Source organism: Myotis nattereri (assembly GCF_964212035.1).
Source record: "Myotis nattereri genome assembly, chromosome: 18".
NCBI lineage: Eukaryota > Metazoa > Chordata > Mammalia > Chiroptera > Vespertilionidae > Myotis > Myotis nattereri.
In genome coordinates, this window is record NC_138093.1 from 18,982,898 (window position 1) to 19,008,555 (window position 25,658).

The 25,658-nt window shown below is 38.9% G+C and overlaps 1 protein-coding gene across 3 annotated transcripts in view; it reads left to right on the top strand.

The window, feature by feature from the left end:
* The window catches only part of RABGAP1L (RAB GTPase activating protein 1 like), a gene marked incomplete at its 5' end in the record, with an annotated part of 440,168 nt that overhangs the window by 46,463 nt on the left and 368,047 nt on the right, over positions 1 to 25,658 (top strand). For 2 of the 3 annotated variants that reach the window (XM_081112106.1, XM_081112105.1), the window contains 3 exons: positions 5,998 to 6,155; positions 8,201 to 8,311; positions 22,623 to 22,689. In XM_081112106.1, coding sequence (XP_080968232.1) covers positions 5,998 to 6,155; positions 8,201 to 8,311; positions 22,623 to 22,689 — 336 coding nt within the window. Of the gene's footprint in view, positions 1 to 1,517; positions 1,854 to 5,997; positions 6,156 to 8,200; positions 8,312 to 22,622; positions 22,690 to 25,658 lie in introns of all 3 variants that reach the window. The other variant, XM_081112107.1, reaches the window with a different exon arrangement.

The window sequence follows — 25,658 nt, forward strand, 5'->3', positions numbered from 1 at the left end:
AACCTTTTGGTGCTTCTGATGATGCTTCAAACAACTGAGCCACACTGCCAAGGCATCTTTGTCATCTTTTGGAGCTTTAACAGTGAGAAAGCATGGATAAAACTGGGGAATTCTTTTTTTTTTTTAAATATATTTTATTGATTTTTTACAGAGAGGAAGGGAGAGAGATAGAGAGCCAGAAACATCAATGAGAGAGAAACATTGATCAGCTGCCTCCGGCACATCTCCCACTGGGGATGTGCCCGCAACCCAGGTACATGCCCCTGACTGGAATCGAACCTGGGACCCTTCAGTCCGCAGGCCGATACTCTATCCACTGAGCCAAACCGGTTTCGGCAGGGGAATTCTTACCCTTACCATTTTGGATATGGTATTAAATAGTATTTCTAGAGAGAATATTTGGTACTTTGCAGGCTGTGAGCAAGTGATGTCCATGTATTTTTTTTTTTATTTCCATGTATTATTATTATTTTTTAGAGTACATTTTTCAAAGTGTTACACTATAGGACATTGGTGGTAAAATTCATTTCTTGAAGGAGAATACAAAATTGTCATTAAACTTTATTACAAGGCATCCTTTCTAGCCCTGGCTGGGCAGCTCAGTTGGTTAGAGCATTTGCCCGATATGCCAAGGTTGCGTGTTCGATCCCCGGTCAGGATACATACAAGAATGAACCAATGAATCCATAGATAAGTGGAACAACAAATCGATGTTTCTTTTTTCTCTCTCTTTCCCTTCCTCTCTCTCTCAAATAAATTAATTTAAAAATTTTTATGAAGAAAGGACATCATTTCTAAACAAAGATAACCTTGTGTAAATATAGAGCTTATGCCTGGCACAATGCTGAGCACTTACTCAATACTCATCACATCTCCATGACATAGATAGTATTTATTTAAACTGATGATCTTATGCTCCTTCTTGCCTGGGGCAGTCATAGTTTATCCCTCTTCTCCAGGTGTATTATTAATGGCACTCCGTTGTGTTCTTAGAAGTGCTCTGGTTTGTTTGGCACATGTAGTTACCCTTTGCTTATCTGAAGACTAAGAGAATAGAGGATGGAGCTGGGTTTCCAATGGAAGTCTCTGACTCTGAAGCCCCATGTAATTTCAGTAACAACTTTTCTGTTGCTTTAACATTGTAACAGGCAAATATGGATTTTTGTCATTCATTTATGCTTTATAAAGGGATTGATTAGTTATAGAGTTTGCATCCCACCTGCCTTTGTTTTTTACCCATGCTTTTATAGAAGATCTTCCTCTCCCCTCAAAAAAACAATTACCCTTTAATTAATTTAAAGTCTTTTTCTTATATCTACCAGTTGTCAGGTTATTTTGTTCCCAGAAGTTTCTTGTTCTGTGGTGAAGGGACAACTTTAGTCCTTAGTGTTTGGGCTCTCTTGGTGAGCACAAACAATTGGCAAAGATAGTTTAGGAACATGTGATAGACATTATTATTGCTTAAATATGTACTGTGTAGTAGTGTTGCTAATTAATTTGTTTTTCGTTGTTTTCAGAGTCCCCGGATGAGACATGAAGAAGTAGGTTAAGGCAAGAAGATGTCTTTTCAAGTAGGAAAAGCAACATGGCTACCACTACCAGCTGTACTGTCATGCTCTTATTTCACCATATAGTTCCACAGGCAGCAGCCAGCAGCAGTGGCAGAGGGGAAGCTGGTGAAGGTGATGGCCTCTTTGGACCTGTGGCACAAGGATTAGGGGTTCTAACCCCACAGAAGATTTAGCGCACATTTGCCTCACACCCTAGATGTTCTTCTGCAGGACTCTGCTGGAGCGAATCTCAGTGATCTGTGGCGAAAGATCTGGGATCCAGCCCAAAGAATCCTGATGCCGGTGATCATTGTTCAGGAGAATGACGGGCTAGGCTTCTGCTGCAAAAGTGAAATATCAGAAAGCATAGAGAAAAAAGCCAAGAAAGCACCTATTTTTGTTACATTTTTATGGATATATTATACAAAACTGTTCTTAAAGATACTTTAAAAGGCTTAGTTGACTCTTTAAGAATTTATTTCTACTAGTCAGTGTGATCGTTTTCTTCAAAACAGACTTTGATGTTTGTGTTATTTGTATGTTTTAACATACTTATCATTCATTACTAGCAATTCTCAGTGTTATATTTTAGAAGCACGGTTGTTATCTGGTTTTAGGCATTCAGAGGTGTTTTATGAGAAATATTAAGGGTGTCATTGGGAAGATCTTAATTCTTAATGCACTGGTTTTTATTGATGTTATTTTAGCAAAACACTTTACATTGGAAATTAATTCAGAAGTTATGCCGTTAGTGTTTTCTGTAGATTTTTATAAATTTTTAAAAAGTTTATTTTATTTTATGATATGCCTCTTATTTTAGCCCCTTTCACTGAGTAATAAATTTGAGCGAGATATTTTAAAAATTTTAATACATATCTTTCCAGGTGTCTTTTATAGAATGATTTTCCTACATTTATTTTTGGGGTGAATATTTTCTTGACATATGGTGTATTTATTTATTTATTTATTTATTTATTTATTTATTTTTTTACTTACTTTCCACTTACAGTTTACATTTAATATTATCAGTTTCAGATGTACAGTGTAGTGGTTAGACATTTATATAATTTACCAAGTAATTCCTCCTGATAAGTCTTTTGCCCACCTGGTACTGACACCTGGTCTTTTTAAAAGAGTTGATTCTCTTTTACCAATATTAGTAAAATATATTTATTTTTGAAAAATGGGCTAGGTTATTTAATTAACTATGTTATTTAAGTAAATGTCTTTTTTTAAAAAAATCCTCACCTAAGGATATGTTTTTACTGATATATTTTATTTATTTATTTATTTTTTTGTTAATCCTCACCCGAGGATACTTTTCCATTGATTTTTGGAGAGAGTGAAAGGGAGAGGGAGAGACAGAGACACAGACACATCAATTGGTTGCCTCCTGCACATGTTCTGACCAGGGCCAGGGATCGAGCCTGCAACTGAGGTACATGCCTTTGACCGGTATCAAACCTGGGACCCTTAAGTCTAAGGGCCGATGCTCTATCCACTGAGCCAAACCATCAAGGGCTAATGATATATTTTAGAAATCAGGGAAGAGAGGGAGGAAGGAAGGGAGAGAGAGAAAAACATCAATGTAAGAGAGAAATATCAATCTGGTAGCCTCCTATATGCTCCCTGGCCGGGGATCAAACTTGCAACTTAGGTATGTACCCTAACTGGGATTTGAACTCACAGCCTTTAGGTGTTCAGGACTGTACTCCAACCAACTGAGCCACCCAGCCAAGGCTAAAATAGCACTTTTTTTTTTTTTAACTATTAACATGTAGTACATATTTGAGAATTTGGAAAATACCGAAATAAAATATATATATATATATAAAATATATATATATATATAATTCAAAATTTCACCAGCGTTAAGATTTTGATGTTTCTCCTTTCCATGTATCTACATGCATTCTCCTTTTCACCTCTTCAGAACCAATAACACAATAACAACAACAACAATCCCAACATAGTTTTATGTTTAATTAGTGCTTTCTATACGTACTGTGTTCTGGGGAAAAATTGTACTGTATTATGTCAATAAACTTTTGCCTTCTGCAAAGAAAAGGCCTATTCTAGTACATTTGTGTGTGTGTCTGTGTGTGTGTGTGTGTGCGTGCGCGCATGCGTGCACATGCAATAGTTGGCATATATAGAAATGTTTGCCATGGCTTGTGTTAATTTTCTTGTCATGATATTGGTTACCCGGTTTGTTCCAGTAACTATAAATATTGGTCATTATTGTTTCTGAAGCTCTCTACCTTACTAATCTGTGGATACCATTCCAGCATATTTACCACTCTAGAATTCACAAATGATTTTAACCTTTTGTTGGAAATAGCAACTTGTAAGATACGTTCAGGACTAAATGCAGTTTGATTGCTATTAATGATGTTAATGTACTGTTGTGTCTTTCCTCCAAAAAGAGAGAAAGGTGTAGTTTGATCCTCCCGCCCCCCATCATTCTCTACCTACTCTGGCTCAGCCCCATATACTTAACCTTTTAAAAGAGAAATTCCTGAGCCTTGCCATCTACTTTAGAATTTGCCAAGTTTTTTTTTGACTTTTCTTGATGTGGTATGATGTGGTAGGCTTGCTGATAGCTTTGACACAAAGAAAGTGAAATAGACGATATAGGAGAGGAGAAAAAAAGAAATATAATTGGAGTTTGACTATACAAATGTTTGAAAAATTATGTAAAACAGGGAAAAAAGGTATTTCCCTGTTTTCACATATAGTGTTTTCTTAAAAATATGCTGAAGTTGAATGGGTAAAAAGAGACCAATAGACTTCACATTTTATTGGGGGTTAGGAGGTGGGGAGTACTCAAAGAACCAAAAGTAGTTTAAAGTTCCTATTTACACTTTACTTTGTAGGCACAATATTCAATGACATATTCTTAGCATGTTCTTTGGTTCTGTTTTCCTCTATAACACTTAAATTACTGAGCTAAGTCAAATAAGTATCCAGTTGAGACTAAACATTTCTGCTTTTGGCTTACCTAATAAGTCCTCACCTACCTCAAGCACACTCAGCTTTCATATATGTGCTGGAATGTAAACTTCATGTTAACTGCAGTATAATACTTAGTGCACCGAACATGTTCAAAATATATTTGTGGAAAGAATGAGTAAATTTATCATTGTTTTAAATGTCTAAGATATGAGGCTTACAGTTTTTGTTAATGTCAATCCTTTGCTGTTTTTATTCATTAATATAACATTAAAATCAGATGACACATTAGAATATTAAAATTTTATGTGCAGTGTGATATTGCTGAAGTTAAACATTCTTATACAGTTAAAAGTTTATATTCAAGAAGCTATGAATTTGGCATTGGCAAGGCATTTTAGGGTAATATAGGTTAATATGTGTAAGTATGGCTGATGGAGGTTTGAGAATTACTTGTTTTTGAATGTGATAGACTGAATGTATGAGAAAAGGTAGAATATATGAATATAACAAGATAGAAAAATGGGGAAATACCCCATACCTTAAGAAATTCTACTGTTGATGAAAGGGTTCTTGTTTCAAGCAAATTACAAAATATTACAGTCCTAGACAAATATAATTCAGTGAGTAATTTGAACCCACTCTATTTAAAGTGAAGGATTTATTAACATCCAGAGAAGTCTCTTTACTTGTTCCTCCCAATGTGAGGTTTTGAAAATACGACCTTCGTTAAACCCTTCTTATTTCATCGTGTTTTCTTTGTTCAACCCATGAGTGGCCCAGGAGATTTGGAAGGTCTTTGGTGCTTTAGGCTTACACAGATGTGAGATTGTATGATGCTTCTTTTGGAACTGAGGAAAAGAATAACTTCTGGAATAGTGTGTGATATTTTTCCATTTTAGGGGAAGTGTATGAGGGTGGCTTACTACTAGTAAAATAGATATGACCATTTCAGCATGCATTCTGGAATCCTGCAATACCTTTATATCACAACCACTTTGTGTAACAACACTGGAAACAACCATATTATTGTGTTTGTTTATTGCAAAAACCAGTATTTGCTTCATTCTATGCCTAAATGTCTAGTCCTCTGAAGCTGAGGGAAGTGAAAAGAGAAATTGACGACTTGGGCTAAAACCTTGTTTGTGTGTGTTGATTGGGAAGGTTTAGATGCCGGCATCATTCTAGTAATTATCTTTTGATTCATTCGTTGCAATATACTATATTCTGAGGTCTAGACTCATCTATAAATAAATAGAGATCTTTTGTGAACTTAAATATCTTTATTACTGTGTTTAAATGCCAGATTGAAAGAAGTATATATATATAAAATATTACAGACTATACAACATATATTATAAACTGTATATATGCCTATACTATATCTGCTGAAGAAAAATGTTATGGTAAATTATAGATTCAAGAATTAGGAGAGAAGGGTATAAAAATGCAGTTAAAGCCTTGCCTAATGGTACTCCCATTTTTATTCTTTTAGGTAAGCAGAATTTTATATAGTTTCTGTACAGCATTCAAACGTTCTTCCAGACAAGTGTCTGATGTTAAAGACTCAGTTATTCCTACACCCGACAGTGATGTGTTTACCTTCAGTGTCTCCTTGGAGGTAAAAGAAGATGATGGAAAAGGAAACTTTAGGTGAGGTTATTTGGAATGAAAATAAATTGATATTGTGCCTGAAATATGATATTGGCTAATATAAAGAGGCCAGAAACTATACAATGTTCGTTTAAAGCTTTAAAATGCTAAAGAAATATTTGGTGAATATGTTTCACTTTTCTCCTGATTTTAAAATATTTTATGTAAGTGATTTTCCTAATATTTAAAAGTCTTGATATTTATTATAGAAAACTTAGTAAAATAATAAAGGTAGAATAAAAAACAGCTGTAGTATTGTCAGCTAAGACAATCACTTTTAATATTTTAGTTATTTCCTTTGTTTATTTCTAGGAAGTATTTTTAAATATATTCTTATACATATAAATTTTTCTTTTAACTTTATAAGAATTTTTTATTAAAATGTACTTAATCAAAATTATTTTTAATGGTTACCAGTAGTAGATTGTGTGGTTTGACCATCATTTACTTAACCAGTTCATTCTATGGTATATTTAGAATGTTTTTTCCATTTCAAAAATAGGCGGATAATAGGCCACAGTTGTATTCTTTTGTTTTTAATCCTCACCGGAGGATATTTTTGTGTTGATTTTAGAGAGAGTGGAAGAGAAAGGGAAAGACAAATATTGATGTGAGAGACACACATCGATTGGTTGCCTCCTGCATGTGCCCTGACCAGCCCAGGCTGGGGAGGAGTATGTAACTGAGGTACGTGCCCTTGACTGAATCGAACCCCAGACTCTTGATCTGTAGGCCGACACTCTATCCACTGAGCCAAAACAGCGAGGGCTCCATGTTTTTTTTTTTCATTCATTCCTCACTCCCATTTGTCTTTACACTCAGGGTGAAGGATTTTTATTCCAAGCTCTATGTGAGCCAAACCGGGTAGGGCCAGTCATATTCTAATGATCACTTACTAGTAAGTGCCTTAACTGTGCTTTCAATTTGATAATTGTTAGGTAGGTATTTTATCTGTTTATTATAGATACAGAAATTGATCCTAGGTCAAATAAGTTGCTCAAGGTTTCTTTCTTTTTCAGATAAGACAACCTATATTTTAGACATTTATTGTTTTAATAACTCTTACAAATATTCAGTCTTGCCTAGGGCTAGAATGCTGCAATCTATATCACTTTGTCCATTTTTTATGTATATTTTCCTGGATATATCACAGTTATCTCACATTCTAGATCAGTGGTTCTCAACCTGTGGGTCGCGACCCCTTTGGGGGTCGAACGACCTTTTCACAGGGGTCGACTAAGACCATCGGAAAACACATATATAATTACATATTGTTTTTGTGATTAATCACTATGCTTTAATTATGTTCAGTTTGTAACAATGAAAATACATCCTGCATATCAGATATTTACATTACGATTCATAACAATAGCAAAATTACAGTTATGAAGTAGCAACGAGAATAATTTTATGGTTGGGGGTCACCACAACATGAGAAACTGTATTAAAGGGTTGTGGCATTAGGAAGGTTGCGAACCACTGTTCTAGATGTTTAAAAGTAAGCTCATCTTCTAATTTTTTTTGCCTTGGGTTTCACTATGTTAAAAGAACTCAGAACTGCACTTCCAGCTAAATCAGACATGGGACTATCTTTAAAAACAAGTTATTAAAACATATTCCTAAATTTGTTAAATTTAAAAAATAAAATTTGAAATGATGTCATTTACAAAATCTTGTTTTTAACCTCTGTTAGGTTTTGCTGACTATAAAATTACTGGAGGCCCAATGCACGAAATTCGTGCAAAAGCAAGCCTTCCTTCCCCCTGCTGCTGGCACCGGTGTCCCTCTGGCACCCGGGCTACAGGCTTCCCTTGTAGCCCTGGCTTCCGGAAGGTTGTCCGGAAGGATGTCCAGTCTAATTAGCATGACACTTTTATTATTATAGGTAGTTTGTTACTGTGTGGCAGGATGAGAGTTTAGTACATTTTAAGAATAAGGGTGTTGTTGCTTAAATACCTTGTCTCATTCTAATGTTGCAATAGACTATCTTATGTTATTTTGTTACTTATTGTATTGATAATTCCTGTTCTTTCTGCATATTTCAGTCCTGTGCCTAAGGACAGAGATAAATTTTATTTCAAATTGAAGCAAGGAATAGAGAAGAAGGTTGTGATTACAGTGCAGCAACTTTCTAACAAAGAATTAGCTATTGAAAGGTAAGCAGCTTGCTCCTAAATGCTACGGCAAACTTGTATTGACATTGTTATTATGTTTCAAGAGACATACTATTGAATCTCAGCTGTATTAATCACTGTGGCTTTTCACCATACTTTAGTTTCTTCATTTAAAAAATGAAGATGAGGATGAGAATCATAATACTTTCTGTGCTTAAATAAGTTAGATATAACTGGTTCATTGAAATCTCATTGATGGGAGCAATAAACATGAAATGACTATTTTTTCAGTAACAACTTCTTCAACCCTGTTTGGTCAAATCAATCTTTCTTGCTATTCCTTATTTATATATATGAGACAGATACCTCAGAAGGCAACTTTCCATTTGTCAAGTCTGTAATAACACAGGCCAAGAAGTATTAGATGTTGAGTACAGTGGGTCCTTGACTTACGAGTGTCCCGACTAACGAGTTTTTTGAGATACCAGCTGTCTCTTGGCCGATTTTTTGCATTGAGTTGACAGAGTAATTTGAGTTAACGAGCTCCTTAACGAGTTTGGTCTCGGAACAAATTAAACTCGTAAGTAAAGGCCCCACTGTAATTTAACTTTTAGTAATTACGTAAAAATCTTGGAGTTTTATGATTAAGAGGTCTAATATGCCTCTACTTTAGAGGCATATAGTGTACTTATATATAAGGTACAGGTCTTCCTTTTTCCAATGAGAAGCTCCCAGTTTGAACTCCTTGAATGTAGAAACCTTGATGAATAAAGGTGAAATCATTGAATGCCCAAACATAATATTTTTTTTGGTTAATTTAAACATTTGCATATACATTTAAATATATATTACACAAAATAATAACTTAGAAATGTTGCTTTTTGTCCATGCTCACATTCATAAGACAACTGTAATTAGAATCTCTTCAATAATCTTCAACATCAGTGTCTTCATTATCACTTCAGCTGCTTTTGGAATAATTTTAAGGCATATTTTAGAGCACATTATGTGAACTCTGCCTAAGTTGAGGTAAAGCACTTTTGTAATCATAACATATTGCTGCATCATTAGAAATTTTATCTAAGCCCCAAGTACCCACTTGCATAATATTAGGGTGGTTAAAAATTATTACCTTTATACCCACTTACTGTATTGCTCTTATTTTAATATAAGTAATATTGATGATAATATCTAACAACTGTGAGTTCATATATACTGCAATAATTACTAAATCCATGTTAAATTTCTTTGTTTCCTTTTCCACACATCTGTCAGATGAGCTCTGCAAACATAGACTCTAGTGTGATAGGCCTGGTGTTGGAGGATAGATGCAGAGTGGAAGGGGTAAATGGAGAAAAAAGGGGACATCTGTTACACTTTCAACAATAAAATAAATATACAATAGAATGAACTGGTTAAGTAAATAAAGATAAATTAAAAAAATAAATTGACTGAGATTGCTTCAGGCTAATGGTCTTCTTTAATAATAATTTAACAGGCAGAATTTCCTGTGATGTGGATTTTTTTTTTTTTTGTAACTGCTTGGAATTATTATTATTACTAGAGGCCCGGTGCACAAAAATTTGTGCACTCGGGGGGAAGGGGGGGTCCCTCAGCCCGGCCTGTGCGCTCTCCCAGTCTGGGACCCCTTGGGAGATAACGACCTGCTGGCTTATGCCTGCTCCCGGGTGGCAGAGGGCAGGCCCAATCCCTAGGTGCAGGCCCTGGTTGGGCTCAGAGCAGGGCCGATTGGGGAGTTGGGGCACTGCCCCCTGTCATGCACAGAGCAGGGCGGATTGGGAGGTTGCGATGCCACCCTCAGTCACGCTCAGGGTAGGGCCGATGGGGAGTTGGGGCACCGCCCCCTGTCACACTCAAGGCAGAGTCGATGGGGAGGTTGTGGCGCCACCCCCTGTCATGCACAGAGCAGGTCCAATCAGGGGGTTGGGGCGCTGCCCCGTCATGCACAGAGCAGGGCCGATCAGGGGGTTGGGGAGCTCCCCCCTGTCAAGCACAGAGCAGGGCCCATCAGGGGGTTGAGGAGCTCCCCGCTGTCACTCACAGAGTAGGGCCAATAGGGGAGTTGGCACACCACCCCCTGTCACACACAGAGCAGGGCGGATCTGGGGGTTGGGGCGCCGCCACTGTCATACTCAGGGCAGGGCCGATGGGGAGGTTATGGCTCTACCCCATCACACACAGAGCAGGGCCCGTGGGGGGGGGGGAGAGGGAGGGGTGCCGCCCTCTATCACCCACAGAGCAGGGTCGATCAGGGGGTTGGGGTGCCTTCACCTGTCACGAACAGAGCAGGGCAGATAGGGAGGTTGTGGCCCCGCCCCCTGTCACACACAGAGCCGCAGGGCAATCAGGGGGTTTGGGCACTGCCCCCTGTCACACTGATCCCGGTGCTGGGAGGCCTCTCGGCTCCGCTGATCCCGGTGCTGGGAGGCATATTACCCTTTTACTATATAGAATAGAGGCCTGGTGCATGGGTGGGGGCCGGCTGGTTTGCCCTGAAGGGTGTCCTGGATCAGGGTGGGGGTCTCCACTGGGGTGCCTGGCCAGCCTGGGTGAGGGGATGATGGCTGTTTGCAGCTGGTCACACCCCCTTCAGGGTGGGGGTCCCCACTGGGGTGCCTGGCCAGTCTGGGTGAGGGGCTGAGGGCTGTTTTCAGCTGGGACTGAAGCTCCAAACTGCTCCTTTTTTTCTTTTTTTATTCTGGGCCAGCTTTAGCTCTGAGGCTCCAGCTCTTAGGCCTCAGCTCCTGAAAGCAGGTATCTGGTTTGTTTCGGTTCTTGAAACTCTGTATCAACTCTAGCTCTGAGATCCCAGCCGGCTGAAAGCTGGTTTTTGGTCGTCTATATTTGTTACAATGTTTGAAACTGCAGGCTCAGAGGGGAACGTTGGAGTCCTCCGTCACTGAAGCAAGCAAGCCTCATGTTAGTTTAAAGCTGCCTGGCTGCCGGCCGCCATCTTGGCTGACAGTTAATTTGCATATCTCGCTGATTAGCCAATGGGAAGGGTAGCGGTCGTACGCCAATTACCATGTTTCTCTTTTATTAGTGTAGATTATTATTATTTAAAAAATACACCCTTGTCTTTTTTGAAAAATACATTTTATTGATTTTTTACAGAGAGGAAGGGAGAGGGATAGAGAGTTAGAAACATCCATGAGAGAGAAACATCGACCAGCTGCCTCCTGCACACTCCCCACTGGGGATGTGCCTGCAACCAAGGTACATGCCCTTGACTGGAATCAAACCCAGGACCCTTCAGCCCGCAGGCTGATGCTCTATCCACTGAGCCAAACCGGTCAGGGCACACCCTTGTCTTTTATTGGTTATATGTGGTATTTAACGTTTTAAAATCTCAAAATGTTAAATTCTGGAATTTAAGGTAATCCAGTAGGTGGCAGTCTTGTCAAGAGAATTCTTAACACCTCTGGATTGTAAACGTCGTTGCTGGCAGTTACCTTTTTTTGAATTATTTTCTTAAGGAAAAGATTTCCAAGCCAACAGGTACTGAAAAAAAAATCATCAGGGGCTATTTTCTTCTTACAGTCCAAACAATTTTCTAGCATAGTTTGACATCGCTAACGTAGACGGTAGTAGGTGGTAGTGTTAGAGCTGTTTGTTATTTTTGTGCTGATTTAATTGGATGTTAGTCCATTCTGAGGGTCTTTTGCTGAATTTGCCTAGCATATACTTTTGTCTTTACCCTAGGCAAGTTGTTCCTGTTTGATTTAGAAAGAAGCTCAAGTCACTGACTTCACGTTGCCTAGATGTTAGTTTTATTTGCATCTTTTATCCCCTTATGTAAGTTAGTGTATCTATGAAATCTTTTAATCAAATCAAGAGTCTCAGATATCCTAATAACTTTTCTTAATGGACATCCTGAGAATGAGAAACATTTATTAGAAAGATGACTCTCTTTTTCCTTAGAAAAGCAAAGTTTAGTTATACAAAACGATTTCATTGTTCTCCGATAGTTATTTTAGATGCTTTGAGATGCTTTCATTGTTCTCTGATAGTTATTTTAGATGCTTTATTAATTGGAAGCTTCTGTTTTTCAGCCTTTGGGCTGGAACTTGTGATTAGGACAGAATTTTCAATGTCTTTCATTGCTGGCTTCTGCTGGCACCCAGTAGATGGAGATAGCACTATAGACGTATGTATGTAGTACTACTACCTTTTTAGCGTCAGATACTAAGAAATACTATGTTTGTATAAGTTTATCTATTACAGATGTTGGAGCTCATATTTAAATAAACTTTTAAATTTGAAATAATTATGGACTCACAGGAAATTACAAAATAGTATAGAGAGGCTCCATGCATACTTCCCCCAGCTTCTCTAAATGGGAACATCTTATATAACTCTAGTACAATAGGAGAATTAGGAAATTGACATTGGTACAACCTATAGATTTCTATTGGAGCTCTTTTAAAAAATATATATATATACACACATATATATATATATTTTTAAAAATATATATTTTTTGATTTCAGAGAGGGAGAGATAGAAATATCAATACTGAGAGAGAAGCATTGATTGGCTGCCTCCTGCAGGAACCTCCCCTTACCCCCCCCCCACACCCCTCTACTGGAGGTTGAGCTCGAAACCCGAGCATGTGCCCTGATCGGGAGTTGAAATGTGACCTCCTGGTTCATAGGTCTATGCCCAGTCACTGAGCCACATGGGTTGGGCTATTAGAACTCTTTTTGAATTCTTTTCTAAATCATAGTATACTTCTATAATATAATAATGATTTATTAATTAATTGATTGCTTTTCTAGCGGCAAGAGACCTTTACTTAGCTTTATTTAATTTAAGGTGACTAATCAAGACAGTTATGGACAAAGGGGCTTCTGGGCCTTAGCTGAGGAGAGTTCTAGGTTGTTCATATATAGAAGTAATTTTTTATTATGTTATACTAGTGGCCTGGTGCGCAGATTCGTGCACATTGAAAGGAAATTAATTAGAAGATTCTTGTGGTAATTATGTTACTGCAAAAAATTACATGTCAAAATAGTATTTATAATATAGTATTATACTGGCACCAGCGAGAGCTTTATATGTATTGTGCATGCGCAAGTCCAGGTTTATTTTTAAATTGCCAGTGCGTTTCATATGTACCGACTGGTAGGTCAGTCAGATGATCAATGAATAAATCACGATGTGGTTCATGTTGAATGCCAACAAAAACAACCAAATTGACAATGACAAATCAAAACACACACATGCGATTGGCACCAGTGAGAACTTTACATGTATCGTGCATGCGCGAGTCAATGTTTATTTTTAAACTAGAGGCCTGGTGCACAAAAATTTGTGCACTCTGGGGGGAAGGGAGGGTCCCTCAGCCTGGCCTGTGCCCTCTTGCAGTCTGGGACCCCTCAGGAGATAATGACCTGCTGGCTTAGGCTTGCTCCCATGTGGCAGAGGGCAGGCCTAATCCCTAGGTGCAGCCCCTGGTTGGGCTCAGAGCAGGGCTGATTGGGGAATTGGGGCGCTGCCCCCTGTCATGCACAGAGCAGGGCGGATCGGGAGGTTGCGATACCACCCTCAGTCACGCTCAGGGTAGGGCTGATTGGGGGGTTGGGGCACTGCCACCTGTCACACTCAAGGCAGGGTCAATGGGAGGTTGCGGCGCCACCCCCTGTCACGCACAGAGCAGGGCTGATCGGGGTTGGGGAGCTCCCCCCTGTCACGCACAGAGCAGGGCCCATCAGGTGGTTGGGGAGCTCCCCCCTGTCATGCACAGAGCAGGGCCCATGAGGGGGTTGGGGAACTCCCCCCTGTCACGCACAGAGCAGGGCCCATCAGGGGGTTAGGGCGCCGCCCTCTATCACCCACAGAGCAGGGCCGATCAGGGGGTTGGGGCGCCGCCACTGTCACACTCAGGGCAGGGCCGATGGGGAGGTTATGGCTCTACCCCATCACACACAGAGCAGGGCCCGTGGGGGAGGGGGGTTGGGGCGTGGCCCTCTATCAACCACAGAGCCGCAGGGCGATTAGGAGGTTGGGGAGCACCCCCCTATCAGGCACAGAGCAGGGCCGATCAGGGAGTTGGGGCGCCTTTCCCTGTCAGGAACAGAGCAGGGCCGATAGGGAGGTTGTCGCCCCGCCCCCTGTCACACACAGAGCCACAGGGTGATCAGGGGGTTTGGGCGCTGCACCCTGTCATGCTGATCCCGGTGCCGGGAGACCTCGCGGCTCCACTGATCCCGGTGCTGGGAGGCATATTACCCTTTTACTATATAGAATAGAAGCCTGGTGCATGAGTGGGGGCTGGCTGGTTTGCCCTGAAGGGTGTCCCAGATCAGGGTGGGGGTCCCCACTGGGGTGCCTGGCCAGCTTGGATGAGGGGATGATGGCTGTTTGCAGCTGGTCACACACCCTTCAGAGTGGGGGTCCCCACTGGGGTGACTGGCCAGTCAGGGTGAGGGGCTGAGGGCTGTTTTCAGGCTGGGACTGAAGCTCCCAACTGCTCCTTTTTTTCTTTCTTTCTTTTTTTTTTTATTCTGGGCCAGCTTTAGCTCTGAGGCTCCAGCTCTTAGGCCTCAGCTCCTGAAAGCAGGTATCTGGTTTGTTTAGGTTCTACAATCGAAACTCTGTATCAACTCCAGGTCTGAGATCCCGGCTAGCTGAAAGCTGGTTTCTGGGGTTTTGCTTAGCTTCTATTTTTGTAACTATGTTTCAAACTGCCAGCTCAGAGGCCTGCAGCAGCAGGTGGGGAACGTTGGAGTCCTCCGTCACTGAAGCAAGCAAGCCTCATGTTAGTTTAAAGCTGCCTGGCTGCCGGCCGCCATCTTGGCTGACAGTTAATTTGCATATCTCGCTGATTAGCCAATGGGAAGGGTAGCGGTCGTACGCCAATTACCATGTTTCTCTTTTATTAGATAGGATTGTCAGTGCTTGTCATAATTACCAGCTGGCTAGTTGGTTGGATGGTCGGACAGAGGTGCGGTTGGTCACTTAGCCTTTTTATATATATAATGTTATATTGATATATAATACTGTAAATTTAAGGTATACAACATATTGATTTGATATATTTATGTATTATAATATGATTGCTATTGTAGTGATAGTTAGCACCTCTGTAATGTCATATAATTATTTTTTTGTGATTGGAATAATTAAAATTTGGTCTCTGAGCAAGTTTGATTATACCACAGTATTGCTTTCTACATTCATTATACCGTGGGTTAGACCTCTGTTACTTATTTACTACTAGTTGCAAGTATGTGCCCTTAAACAACATCTCTTCTATTCCCCACTCTCACAGCATAGTATCTTCAAGGTTCATTTATGTTGTTGCAAATGGCAAGATTTTCTTATTTATCATGGCTTAATAATATTCGTGTGTGTGTGTGTGTGTGTGTGTGTGTGCCATCTTTATTCATCCATTGATGGGTACTTTGGTTGTTTTTATATCTTGGTTATTGTGTATAATGCTGCAATAAACATGGGAGTGCATATGTCTCATATCTCTTTGATATCCTGTTTTCATTTTCTTTGTATATATATCCAGAAATGGTATTTCTGGATCATATGGTAGATCTATTTTTAAATTAAAAGAAGTTTTTTTTGAGGAGCCTCCATATTTTTCATAATGGTGAGCCAATTTATGTTCTTAATTTACATTAAGAAAAGAATTTCTTATTTCTTATTTGAAATTGTGATTTCAAACCTGGCTGTTAAATAATTAGAAGAGATGGGGTATTTTAATTATATTCTATTCTGGTAATCAGTTTACTGTCTCTTGGTTCCAAATCTATTCTTTTTGTCTGCATTAGTTGAAACTTTACCTATTTCTTCTTTGCAAGCAAGCACAATATTAAATTGTGCCAGTAGAGGGTGCTGGAGGGACACTGCAGGAGAAAGGGACTTTTCCTGGTTCTGGTGTGCTTATTTCTTGCTGCAAGATTCTGGAACATCCAACGGTGCTGCGCTCCAGCTGGGCATCCAGTGCACGCTCACCATCTATTAGCCCTCAGTCCTGGTCCTGACTCAGCGAGACCTGTGGCCTCCAGACACAAACACTGTGGGCTCCGGGGCTTGCACCACTCTGCCAGTAAGCTGGCTCCAGGAGTCCTCATTTCCACTGTTGCCTGCCCACCTTGGCTGCCTGCACCTCAAGGGTTGTTTTGCTTGCTTGTGGCCCAGCTTTGCCTGAGCAATCCAATAAACTTCTTTGTCTTCCACTAGGTTGCCATCATACCCTCTCTAGTGAGGTCTGAATAAAGCTTTAGGGTAGTGGTTCTCAACCTTCCTAATGCTGCGACCCTTTAATCCAGTTCCTCATGTTGTGGTGACCCCCAGCCATAAAATTATTTTCGTTGCTACTTCATAACTGTAATTTTGCTATGAATCGTAATGAATCGTAATGTAAAGATCTGATATGCAGGATGTATTTTCATTGTTACAAATTGAACATAATTAAAGCATAGTGATTAATCACAAAAACTATGTAATTATATATGTGTTTTCCGATGGTCTTAGGGAGTGGACCCTCTGAGTTTGCTGTTCCTTGGGGCTCTCCCTTAGCTTTAGGGTATTCTTTAGAATTCACTTTCTATTACATTTAATAATTCGTTTTTTTGTTATTGTTAATCCTCACCTGAGGATATTTTTATAACTTTGCAAACTCATCAAATGGGAGTGTCTTTGGACATCCAGAAGTAATCTTTTCTTGATGTAAAGAAAAACCTCCTTTAAATAAAACCTCCTCCACACTCATGTATTCTGTTTCCCTTCCTACCCTCCCCCATCAATATCAGTAAGAGTGTGCCGAGAGCACCACATTCCTCTGGTAATACTGCCTCTCCCTTGACTTGTGCACCTTAGCTATCCAAACTGTGGTGAAGCAGGGTACTCCAAAGCTCTGCATGCTCTTGCCAAGGTCCTTCTTCTTACCCTCAACCTTCAGCCTCACTGAAATAATCTATTTCTACTTTGCCTGTTCCTCTTAGGCCTTATAAGACTCCTGGGTTTTTCATCAATACTCAGATTCTAATCCCCAAATGACTCTGTATATGCCCCCCATCTTTCACCTGGGCCCAACTTTCTAAACCACTCCATTCTACACTCTAGAACTCATAGTCCATCATCAGCACAATTCCTTTTTTCCTCCACCTCCACCTTGTTTCTGAATGTCACTTTCACTTTATAGGACCTGGCTTTTGCTTTTCAAATGATGGCTCTTTCCCACTGCCTGTACCTCTGGACTGGAGGTGTAAAAGCATCTTTCTTGTATGCCTTTGCTTCTTCCACTGTTGTTCCTCCTTCCTTAAAAACTTCCAGCTTTAGAGTTTGTGCTCTCAGGTTTTATCGTCTGCTCACCTGTCTCGCTGCAGTTATCTACAAATTCTTATGGGTTCCCATCATTCTTTGAAGATTTAGCTCCTGGCTCACTGTCACTCTAATTATTAGGCTTATTTTAATTTTGGCAGTTTTAGCATCTATGTAGATCATTTTTCTAATAATCTAGCTTCTTAGTTTCTTGACTTCTGTTTGTCCTAAGATCTTGTCCTTTTTCCTGCCTCAATCACCTACTTCCGTGGTCATACTCTAGAATTTGTCATTACCAGTATTTAAAGATCACAGAACAATCATATTTCCCCCGCGGATTATAAGGTAACTTTTGCAGAGTTCCAGCTTGCAAGGTTATTGTATTTCCACACTACTGTGCATACTGAGGAATGCCTGTATATCTTTCTCTCCTTGATTCCTTCAGTAAGGCAAAAACAATCCAATAATTTTATGTAGGAGGCTTTTCTATATTTTGTTTTAAATTCTTTATGTTGAAACATACTGGGATTCCAATTTTTATGAAATTGTTTGGAGTTTTTATATGTTCTAAAAATATGATTTGTTATAGCTTTTCTTGTTTGTGGTTGTTTGCCCCTTCTGTCATACTGTCATTTTTTTTCATTTTTAATAACAAAGTTTAGCCTGCATCCTTTTCTTTGTCTTTCCTCTCCTATTTTTTATCCATAATTTTTATGGAGGTGTATAGAATCCTAATGATTTGAGGGACAAAAAGCTAAAGTTGAAAATAATTAGTCTCCTATTGCAGTGTATTAACATATCATCTTTATCTTTCTCACTTATTTGCCCACTGTTAAGTCTAAAGCAATGCTAGATACACTGAGCTTTTGGTGTTGGTATGGGTACTAACTTGGTGTTAAAGCTGTTTAAAACTGTTTTGAGTAAAAGCTCACTAGGCATTATGGAAGACTGAACTTTCTCTTTGGTAATTGTAATAATAATTTATAATTGGCACTGCTCTGTAGTTTGCAGTGTTAGTCCACTATTAGTTTTTTTCATTTCAACTTTACATTAACTTCATGAACATGTATACAGGAAGTATTGGTATTTCAGAAATGTGGTGAAACTTTGAAGTGTGTGGCTTGCCCAGGATCACCCAGGAAATGTATAATCTGTTCTACCGATAGTCTAGGGAGGCAGTCAGAATATAATGTGTGAAAAACCAGGCGGTTTTTGAGTCATAGACAAGAGCTTGAATCCCAGCGTTATAATTTAATATGTGTGTGGTTTGGGAAAATCACTTCTACTTACTGAAAACCAGTTTTATTATTAGGTTATTAGAAGGTTGTTTTGAAATATAAATGTAACAATATAGTAATATCTGACTTAAAGTTAAGGCATTCAATAAACAGTAGCTGGCATAATTAATATGATAATATCATCTCATTCTCAGAAGGTTTGATTTCAAATTTTGGGCAGGTCAGCTACTTACTATATTATAAATAATGCTGGGTGTGTCTCTGCTCTGCTTGTTAGCATTCTGCATTTACAGCTGTCAGAGAACTCACCATCTCAGGTTGTAATTGTCTGTTTACTTATTTTCCTCCCCTACTAGCCTGTGAACTCCTTCAGAAAATAGATGTGCTAGCAATTTGCTTTCTACATTATTTATAGAGTTAATAAGTGAAGGTTGAATGCTTTGAACTCCCCAGTGAAACACTTACTATTTGCCTTAGGTGTTAGTGGTGATAATAATATCTATCTAATTACTGACACCTTATTCCTAATAGACCCTGCTTGTCCCACAGGAAACCTGATGTGCTTTAATGAAGTATAATTTTGGAAATGACTAATACAGCTTGATAGAAAAAAAATTGTGCAAATTTAGTGCTGGAAGAACCCTCAGAATGTATTTATTATCCCCCTTTCTGAAAGAGGAAGTGGAGGCCCAAGGGGGTGGGGTGCTTTCTCTAAGGTTACACTGCCAGTTGGTGGCAGGATTTTTTTTATAACCCAGAAAAAGAATAGTACATCAAGCATCATCAAAAGAAGGTAATAAGCATTGCCATTTAAGGAATACCTAAACTTCCAAGGCTCCTTTTGCAGTAGATCTTAACATAGGAATTATATTAAAGAAGTATAAAATTGTACCATTATAAAAATATAGTATTTACCTATAAGTGCTAGATGAACAAAATAAGAGTTTAAATTTTCAAAAACAGCAAAAGAAAAGTATGGAGGATGCAATTAAACTTTGGCATTAGTTTCTAATGGGCCTAAGATAGGGAGAGAAGGGAGAATTAATTTTTTTCCTATATATTTTGGTATTCATTAACTTTTTACAATGAGTATATAATAGTTTTATAACTTAAAAACCTTATACTATAGGGAATTGTTCTTTTAAACTATGATTGGTGAAAGCTGAAGCAAAATGTGTAGTAGTTTCTTCTTATCCTCAGTTTCAGTTACCCGTGGCAACTATGGCCTGAAAATATTAAATGGAAAATTCTAGAAAAAAACAACACATGAGTTTTAAATTACATGTTTTTTTTTCTTTTTGTTAATCCTCATTTGAGGGATTTTTTTTTTTTATTGATTTTTAGAGAGAGTGGGAGAGAGAGGGAAAGACAGAGAGAAACATTGATGTGAGAGAAACACATTGATTGGTTGCCTCCTGTGCAAGCCCCCAGGGCCAAGCTGGGGAGGAGCCTGCAACCAAGGTACGTGCCTTTGACTGGAATCGAACCCGGGTACCTTTGGTCCATAGGCCAAGGCTCTATCTACTGAGCCAAACTGGCTAGGGCTATATGCTGTTTTGAGTAAGGTGACAAAATCAGGCCATATACTCTCCCTGCCTGTTAGTCACTTAGTTGTCGCCTTGGTTTTCAGATCTACTGTTAAGCTATCGCTGTACTTGTATTTAAGTCACTGCTATTTTACTTAATGATAGCCCCAAAGTGGAAGAGTAGTGATGTTGACAATTCGGATATGCCCAAGAGCTGTAAGATGCTGCAGCGGTTCTCAACCTGTGGGTCGCAACCCCGTTGGGGGTCGAACGACCCTTTCACAGGGGTCGCCTAAGACCATCCTGCATATCAGATATTTACATTATGATTCATAACAGTAGCAACATTACAGTTATGAAGTAGCAACGAAAATAATTTTATGGTTGGGTCACAACATGAGGAACTGTATTTAAAAGGCCAGGAGGTTGAGAACCACTGCTTTAAGTGAAAGGGTCTGTATGTACAGCTTAAACATAGTATATATGTGGTTTGGTACCATCTGTAGTTTCATGTAAGGAATGAATCCCCAGCAGATAAGGGGGGACTGCTGTCCAGGGAATGTGAGACAAATCTTCTGTCTTTATTGATCTGATTTCTTTGTTGGGGGATCCAATTTCATATCTGAAAATAACTTTTATTTTTGTTTATCAAGAATTTAAGCAATAGTCAGAGAAATAGTACAATGAATTGCATAATTAATTAACATTTAATTTATACAGGTAATGTTTATTATAGTAGTTCATAGGAGAGAGATCAAATAGTGTATAGTAGTAATATTGCAATTATGACTATTAGAATATAATTATCTCTGTATTAGTAGATTATATTTTGTTCAGTGATACAATAATATGCTTGGAAAGTTATCCTCAGAGATTTTCAACTTTATCTTTGTTATGTACTTGATTGTTTTTGGATGCCAAAGGGAGCCCTGAGCAAAATATCTCGAAGTACTCACAGGAAATAGTGTTTCACTGCTTACTGAACTCCTGTTTGGATAGGATCAATCACTTACCTTGATCATAGAAAAAAAAGAGAAAAAGCTAGTGCTACTAGAAAAGTAAACCTTTGGGAAATAACAAGGATCAGATTCAATATTGACTGGTTAACTGCCACTATTTTAAAATTTGAAAAATCTCTCCCTAGCCAGTTTGGCTCCGTGGATAGAGCGTCTGCCTGCGGACTGAGGGGTCCCAGGTTCGATTCCGGTCAGGGGCATGTACCATGGTTATGGGCACATCCCCAGTGGGGGGTGTGCAGGAGGCAGCTGATCAATGTTTCTGACTCTCTGTCCCTCTCCCTTCCTCTCTGTAAAAAATCAATAAAATATATTTTAAAAAAATTTGAAAAATCTCATATTTAATTGACTTATATTCTCTAACCCTTGTATAAAGTGCTTCATAGCATATTAAATTTGGAAAGCTACAATAAAAACACTAGTACGTGTGAGTATGTGTTGTTGGCTGAGGGACACAGTGGACAGATCACATTGCCTCTTGAGTTACAAGACCTGTGGAATAGCCACGTTAATATGAATAAATTGTTTAACTTCTCTGGGCTTTACCTTTCTTCCCTCTAAAGCAGAATTAACAAGTATATCCTAACAAATAAAAATATTAGATTTAACTGAATTTTGCAGCTTATGAAAACCTTCTACAAATAAAGGGGTAGTGTTGATGGGATTTCTAACACTTCTTTTACATCAGGAAGCATGGAATAAAGTAAATGGTTACTAACATATAATACATTGGATAATGTTTTCACTGAATAATAGTACTTTTAGTAATGTATTTTATATTATTATTTTTCTTTTCAAATGAGGACATAGTTTTAATAAGCTACTCAGTGAACATGACTGGTGAGGGCCAGGGTGATTGTTTCTGTTAATATAGCTTGATACAAAGGGAGAGCACAGTGTCTTTTTCTTATTCTTAAAAAAAAATCTCCTTTTTAATTTAATTGGGTTATATGATCTTGACCTATATGTTTGGAATAACTTCAACTGTTTTCTGTTTCAATCAAAAATTTTTGTGGCCATTTTTATCACAGTTTCTGATCACTGGTAATCTTTTACATGTAGAAATAAAGATCTGGCAATTTAGATAAGTTATTTCTATGTAATTTTTATTATGTATCTTAATGAATTTTTATCTGTGCTGTTTCTCTATAATAAGAAAGCTATTTGTAAGTACAGAGGTCAGATTATATAGTTATTATAAAAAGGCTTTTTGTTCACTGGGCTTCTATATATTTTTGATACCTTATTTCTCCTTTTTCCCTCAAATTTTCAGATGTTTTGGAATGTTATTAAGCCCAGGTCGAAACGTGAAGAACAGTGACATGCATTTACTGGATATGGTAATATTAACCTTAAACACTTTAACCAAGTATAGATCTAGTTATTTTATATTTTTAAAATATTTTCTATTTTAAAATTGTCATATTGAGAGATCTGTTTCTAACTTTCAGCTGTATAATAGTAATAATGAAATTTGAAAACCTAAACTTAAAATTACTTATGAGGGAGAGATTTGGGACAATTCCCACCAAAAAATCATATGCAAGTTCAAAGCAAATAGAAGAACAGTGTTATGACGATGTCCATCTATTCATCTGTTTGGCTTCTTAGGAGGATGTCTTTTCTTTGAGCCAAAAATAACAAGGACATGATTATCACAGGCGTATCCAGAGTGAATATGGTACCTTTTATTTATTTTAATGCACTGTTATTAATTTGAGTCCTGTGATAGATGCTTTTATTTTCTTAAAAGCATTTCCCTTTCTGAATATCTCCTCCTTGATTATCTATCCTTAGCAAAGTATATGTATTGTGGGAGTGCTATTTATTTCAGGAATGCCCTTAAAGGTCAATATATATTTAAGAGTTTGTATTTGATGTAAATTAGCAAGCCATCCTAACTTTTAAACATAAACACCTTCTAATATTGCAATTAATGAAAACATTTACTTTGCAATTTAGAAATGTTATAGGAAATGGTCATCTTAGAGTAAGCATAAAGCTTTTTACTTACTTCACTGCAGTTTTTATATTTAGTGATAACAAGTACTAAATGTTTTTTTTTCTTCTTTTCAGCTGTGTTTTGCGAATGTCAGATAAATGTCACCAATTATGTCAACATTTTCTTTATTTCATGGTGACGATCACATGGTTTTCTAGTGGTACTGGGATGTTTCAGTCAGCCTTTTTGAACTTCTAACTATGTGCCAAGCATTGTGTGAAGTGCTGGGGTTGTAGATAAGGTAGAACACAACTCTCACCATCTGTGGATTCATAGTCTTATGATGGGAACAGACCTTATGAGTCTGTAACTATAGCAGTGGGTTAAGTGCTCTCATTAAGTGGGTTGAGTTGGTCTAGTGAGCCACAGGAATTTAGAGTAAGAACCCCATGGTGAGGACAACCAGTTACAGTGAATGTGCAAACAAATGAGCTTTTGATCCATCTCTCCTCCATCCCTCTTTAAGGCACAGCAGTAATGCAAGTGCTTTTACCTGAGGCAATCCAGAGCATTTCAAGCCCTGAAAATTCCATGAGGCAGTTGTTCAGGGACATTAAAAAATGCGTACATGCTTCTAGGTCTTAACTAGTCATGGTCTTTCACAGTTTCAGAGATTAAGATGAATCACTGGCAGAGATTTTTCCATGAACTTAAGTTCACATTATAGAATTACAGGCCTGGCATGAACTCCTGAGGCCCCTTGTGTGTCTCATTGTCGTGCAGTCTCCACCTTTAAGAGTCCATGTTGAAATCAAAGGGCTTGCCGGCATTAAAGCCCCTGGAAAGAGAAGTGGGCTGACCTGTACAACCAGAAGTTGGTCAGGTGGGAGGGCCAGCATTTGCAGTTATCAACAGTTGTGACTTACTACCCAGTGCTGTTAATCTTCATACAGTCTTAATACATGGTTATTGAGCTTCGGCTAGACTATGCCTAATAAAAAGGAACTCGTTACTTTATAATGAAGATTATGGGACAGTGCTGGTTATTACAAAATTATTTTTTGTGATCACCTGATACTGTATTCCTTGTAACTTGGCCTAATCTGTGTTACTTCTCCCCGCAGAGCAAGACTTTGATACTTCTCTGTCTTCTATGACATGTCCAAATATGTGAACACTTTTGAAAACAAATTTCACCTTCTTACATATTATTCTGACAAATTTTGAAAGTTTTGCCTCTTTCTTTCTTTCTTTCTTTCTTTCTTTCTTTCTTTCTTTCTTTCTTTCTCTCTCTCTCTCTCTCCTTCCTTCCTTCCTTCCTTCCTTTCTTTTTCTTTCTTCTTGCTATTTCCTCCCCTTTTCCCTCCTTGCCTTCCTCCCTGCCTTCCTCCCTGCCCTTCCTCTGCCTCTCTCCCTCCTTCTCCCTCCCTTCCTGCTTCTCAATATTTGCCTTTATTTTTTGACTGTGTGACTAATTATTTTAAAGGATTTAAAAAATGTTTTCCATTTCTCTCAGCATTTAGCAGTTTCCTCATACTCTGCTATTCTTTATCTGTTTTACCTACCATATAGTTTCTATTATCATCACATATCTAGCTTCACTTTATTTATTTTTAAATTTTTATTGCATTTATTGGGGTGACATTGATTAATAAAGTTATATAGGTTTCAGGGGTACATTTCTATAATGCATCACCTGTATATTGTATTGTGTTCACCACCCCAAGGCAAGTCTCCTTTCATCATCTAATTTTATTTTATACTAGAGTCCTGGTGCATGAAAATTCATGCACTGGAGGGGGGTCCCTCAGCCTGGCCTGTCCCCTCTCACAGTCTGGGAGCCCTCAGGCGCAGGAGGCGACCCGGCGATCAGGGGAAGGCAACACCCCATCACACCTCTGCTGCTGCCACTGCTGGCAGCACGAGCCTCGGCCGGCCCTGGTTACCTGAGCCTCGGGCGGCCCTGGGCAGCTGTGGAGCCGCCATCCGAGGCTTGCCTGTGCCTCGGGCCGGCCCTGGGCAGCAGGGGGCCTGAGGGGACTGGGGGTCTCTGGAGGCAGGTGTGCAGAGCACCTGCCGCCCCAGTGGGGCTGAGGGGACTGGACGCCGCCATCTTGTGGCTGTGGGCGCTGCCATCTTTGAGGGAGGGGCAGTCAATTAGCATATTCCCTCCTTATTGGCTGTGGGCGCCGCCATCTTTGAGGGTGGGACAGTCAATTAGCATATCCCCTACTTATTGGCTGTGGGTGCCGCCATCTTTGCAGTGTAAGGGTCAATTAGCATATTCTCTCTTTATTAGGTAGGATGTGACCTGTCATCACCTGACTTCTTTTTTTTGTTGTTTTTATTTTCTTGTTTGTTTTTCTT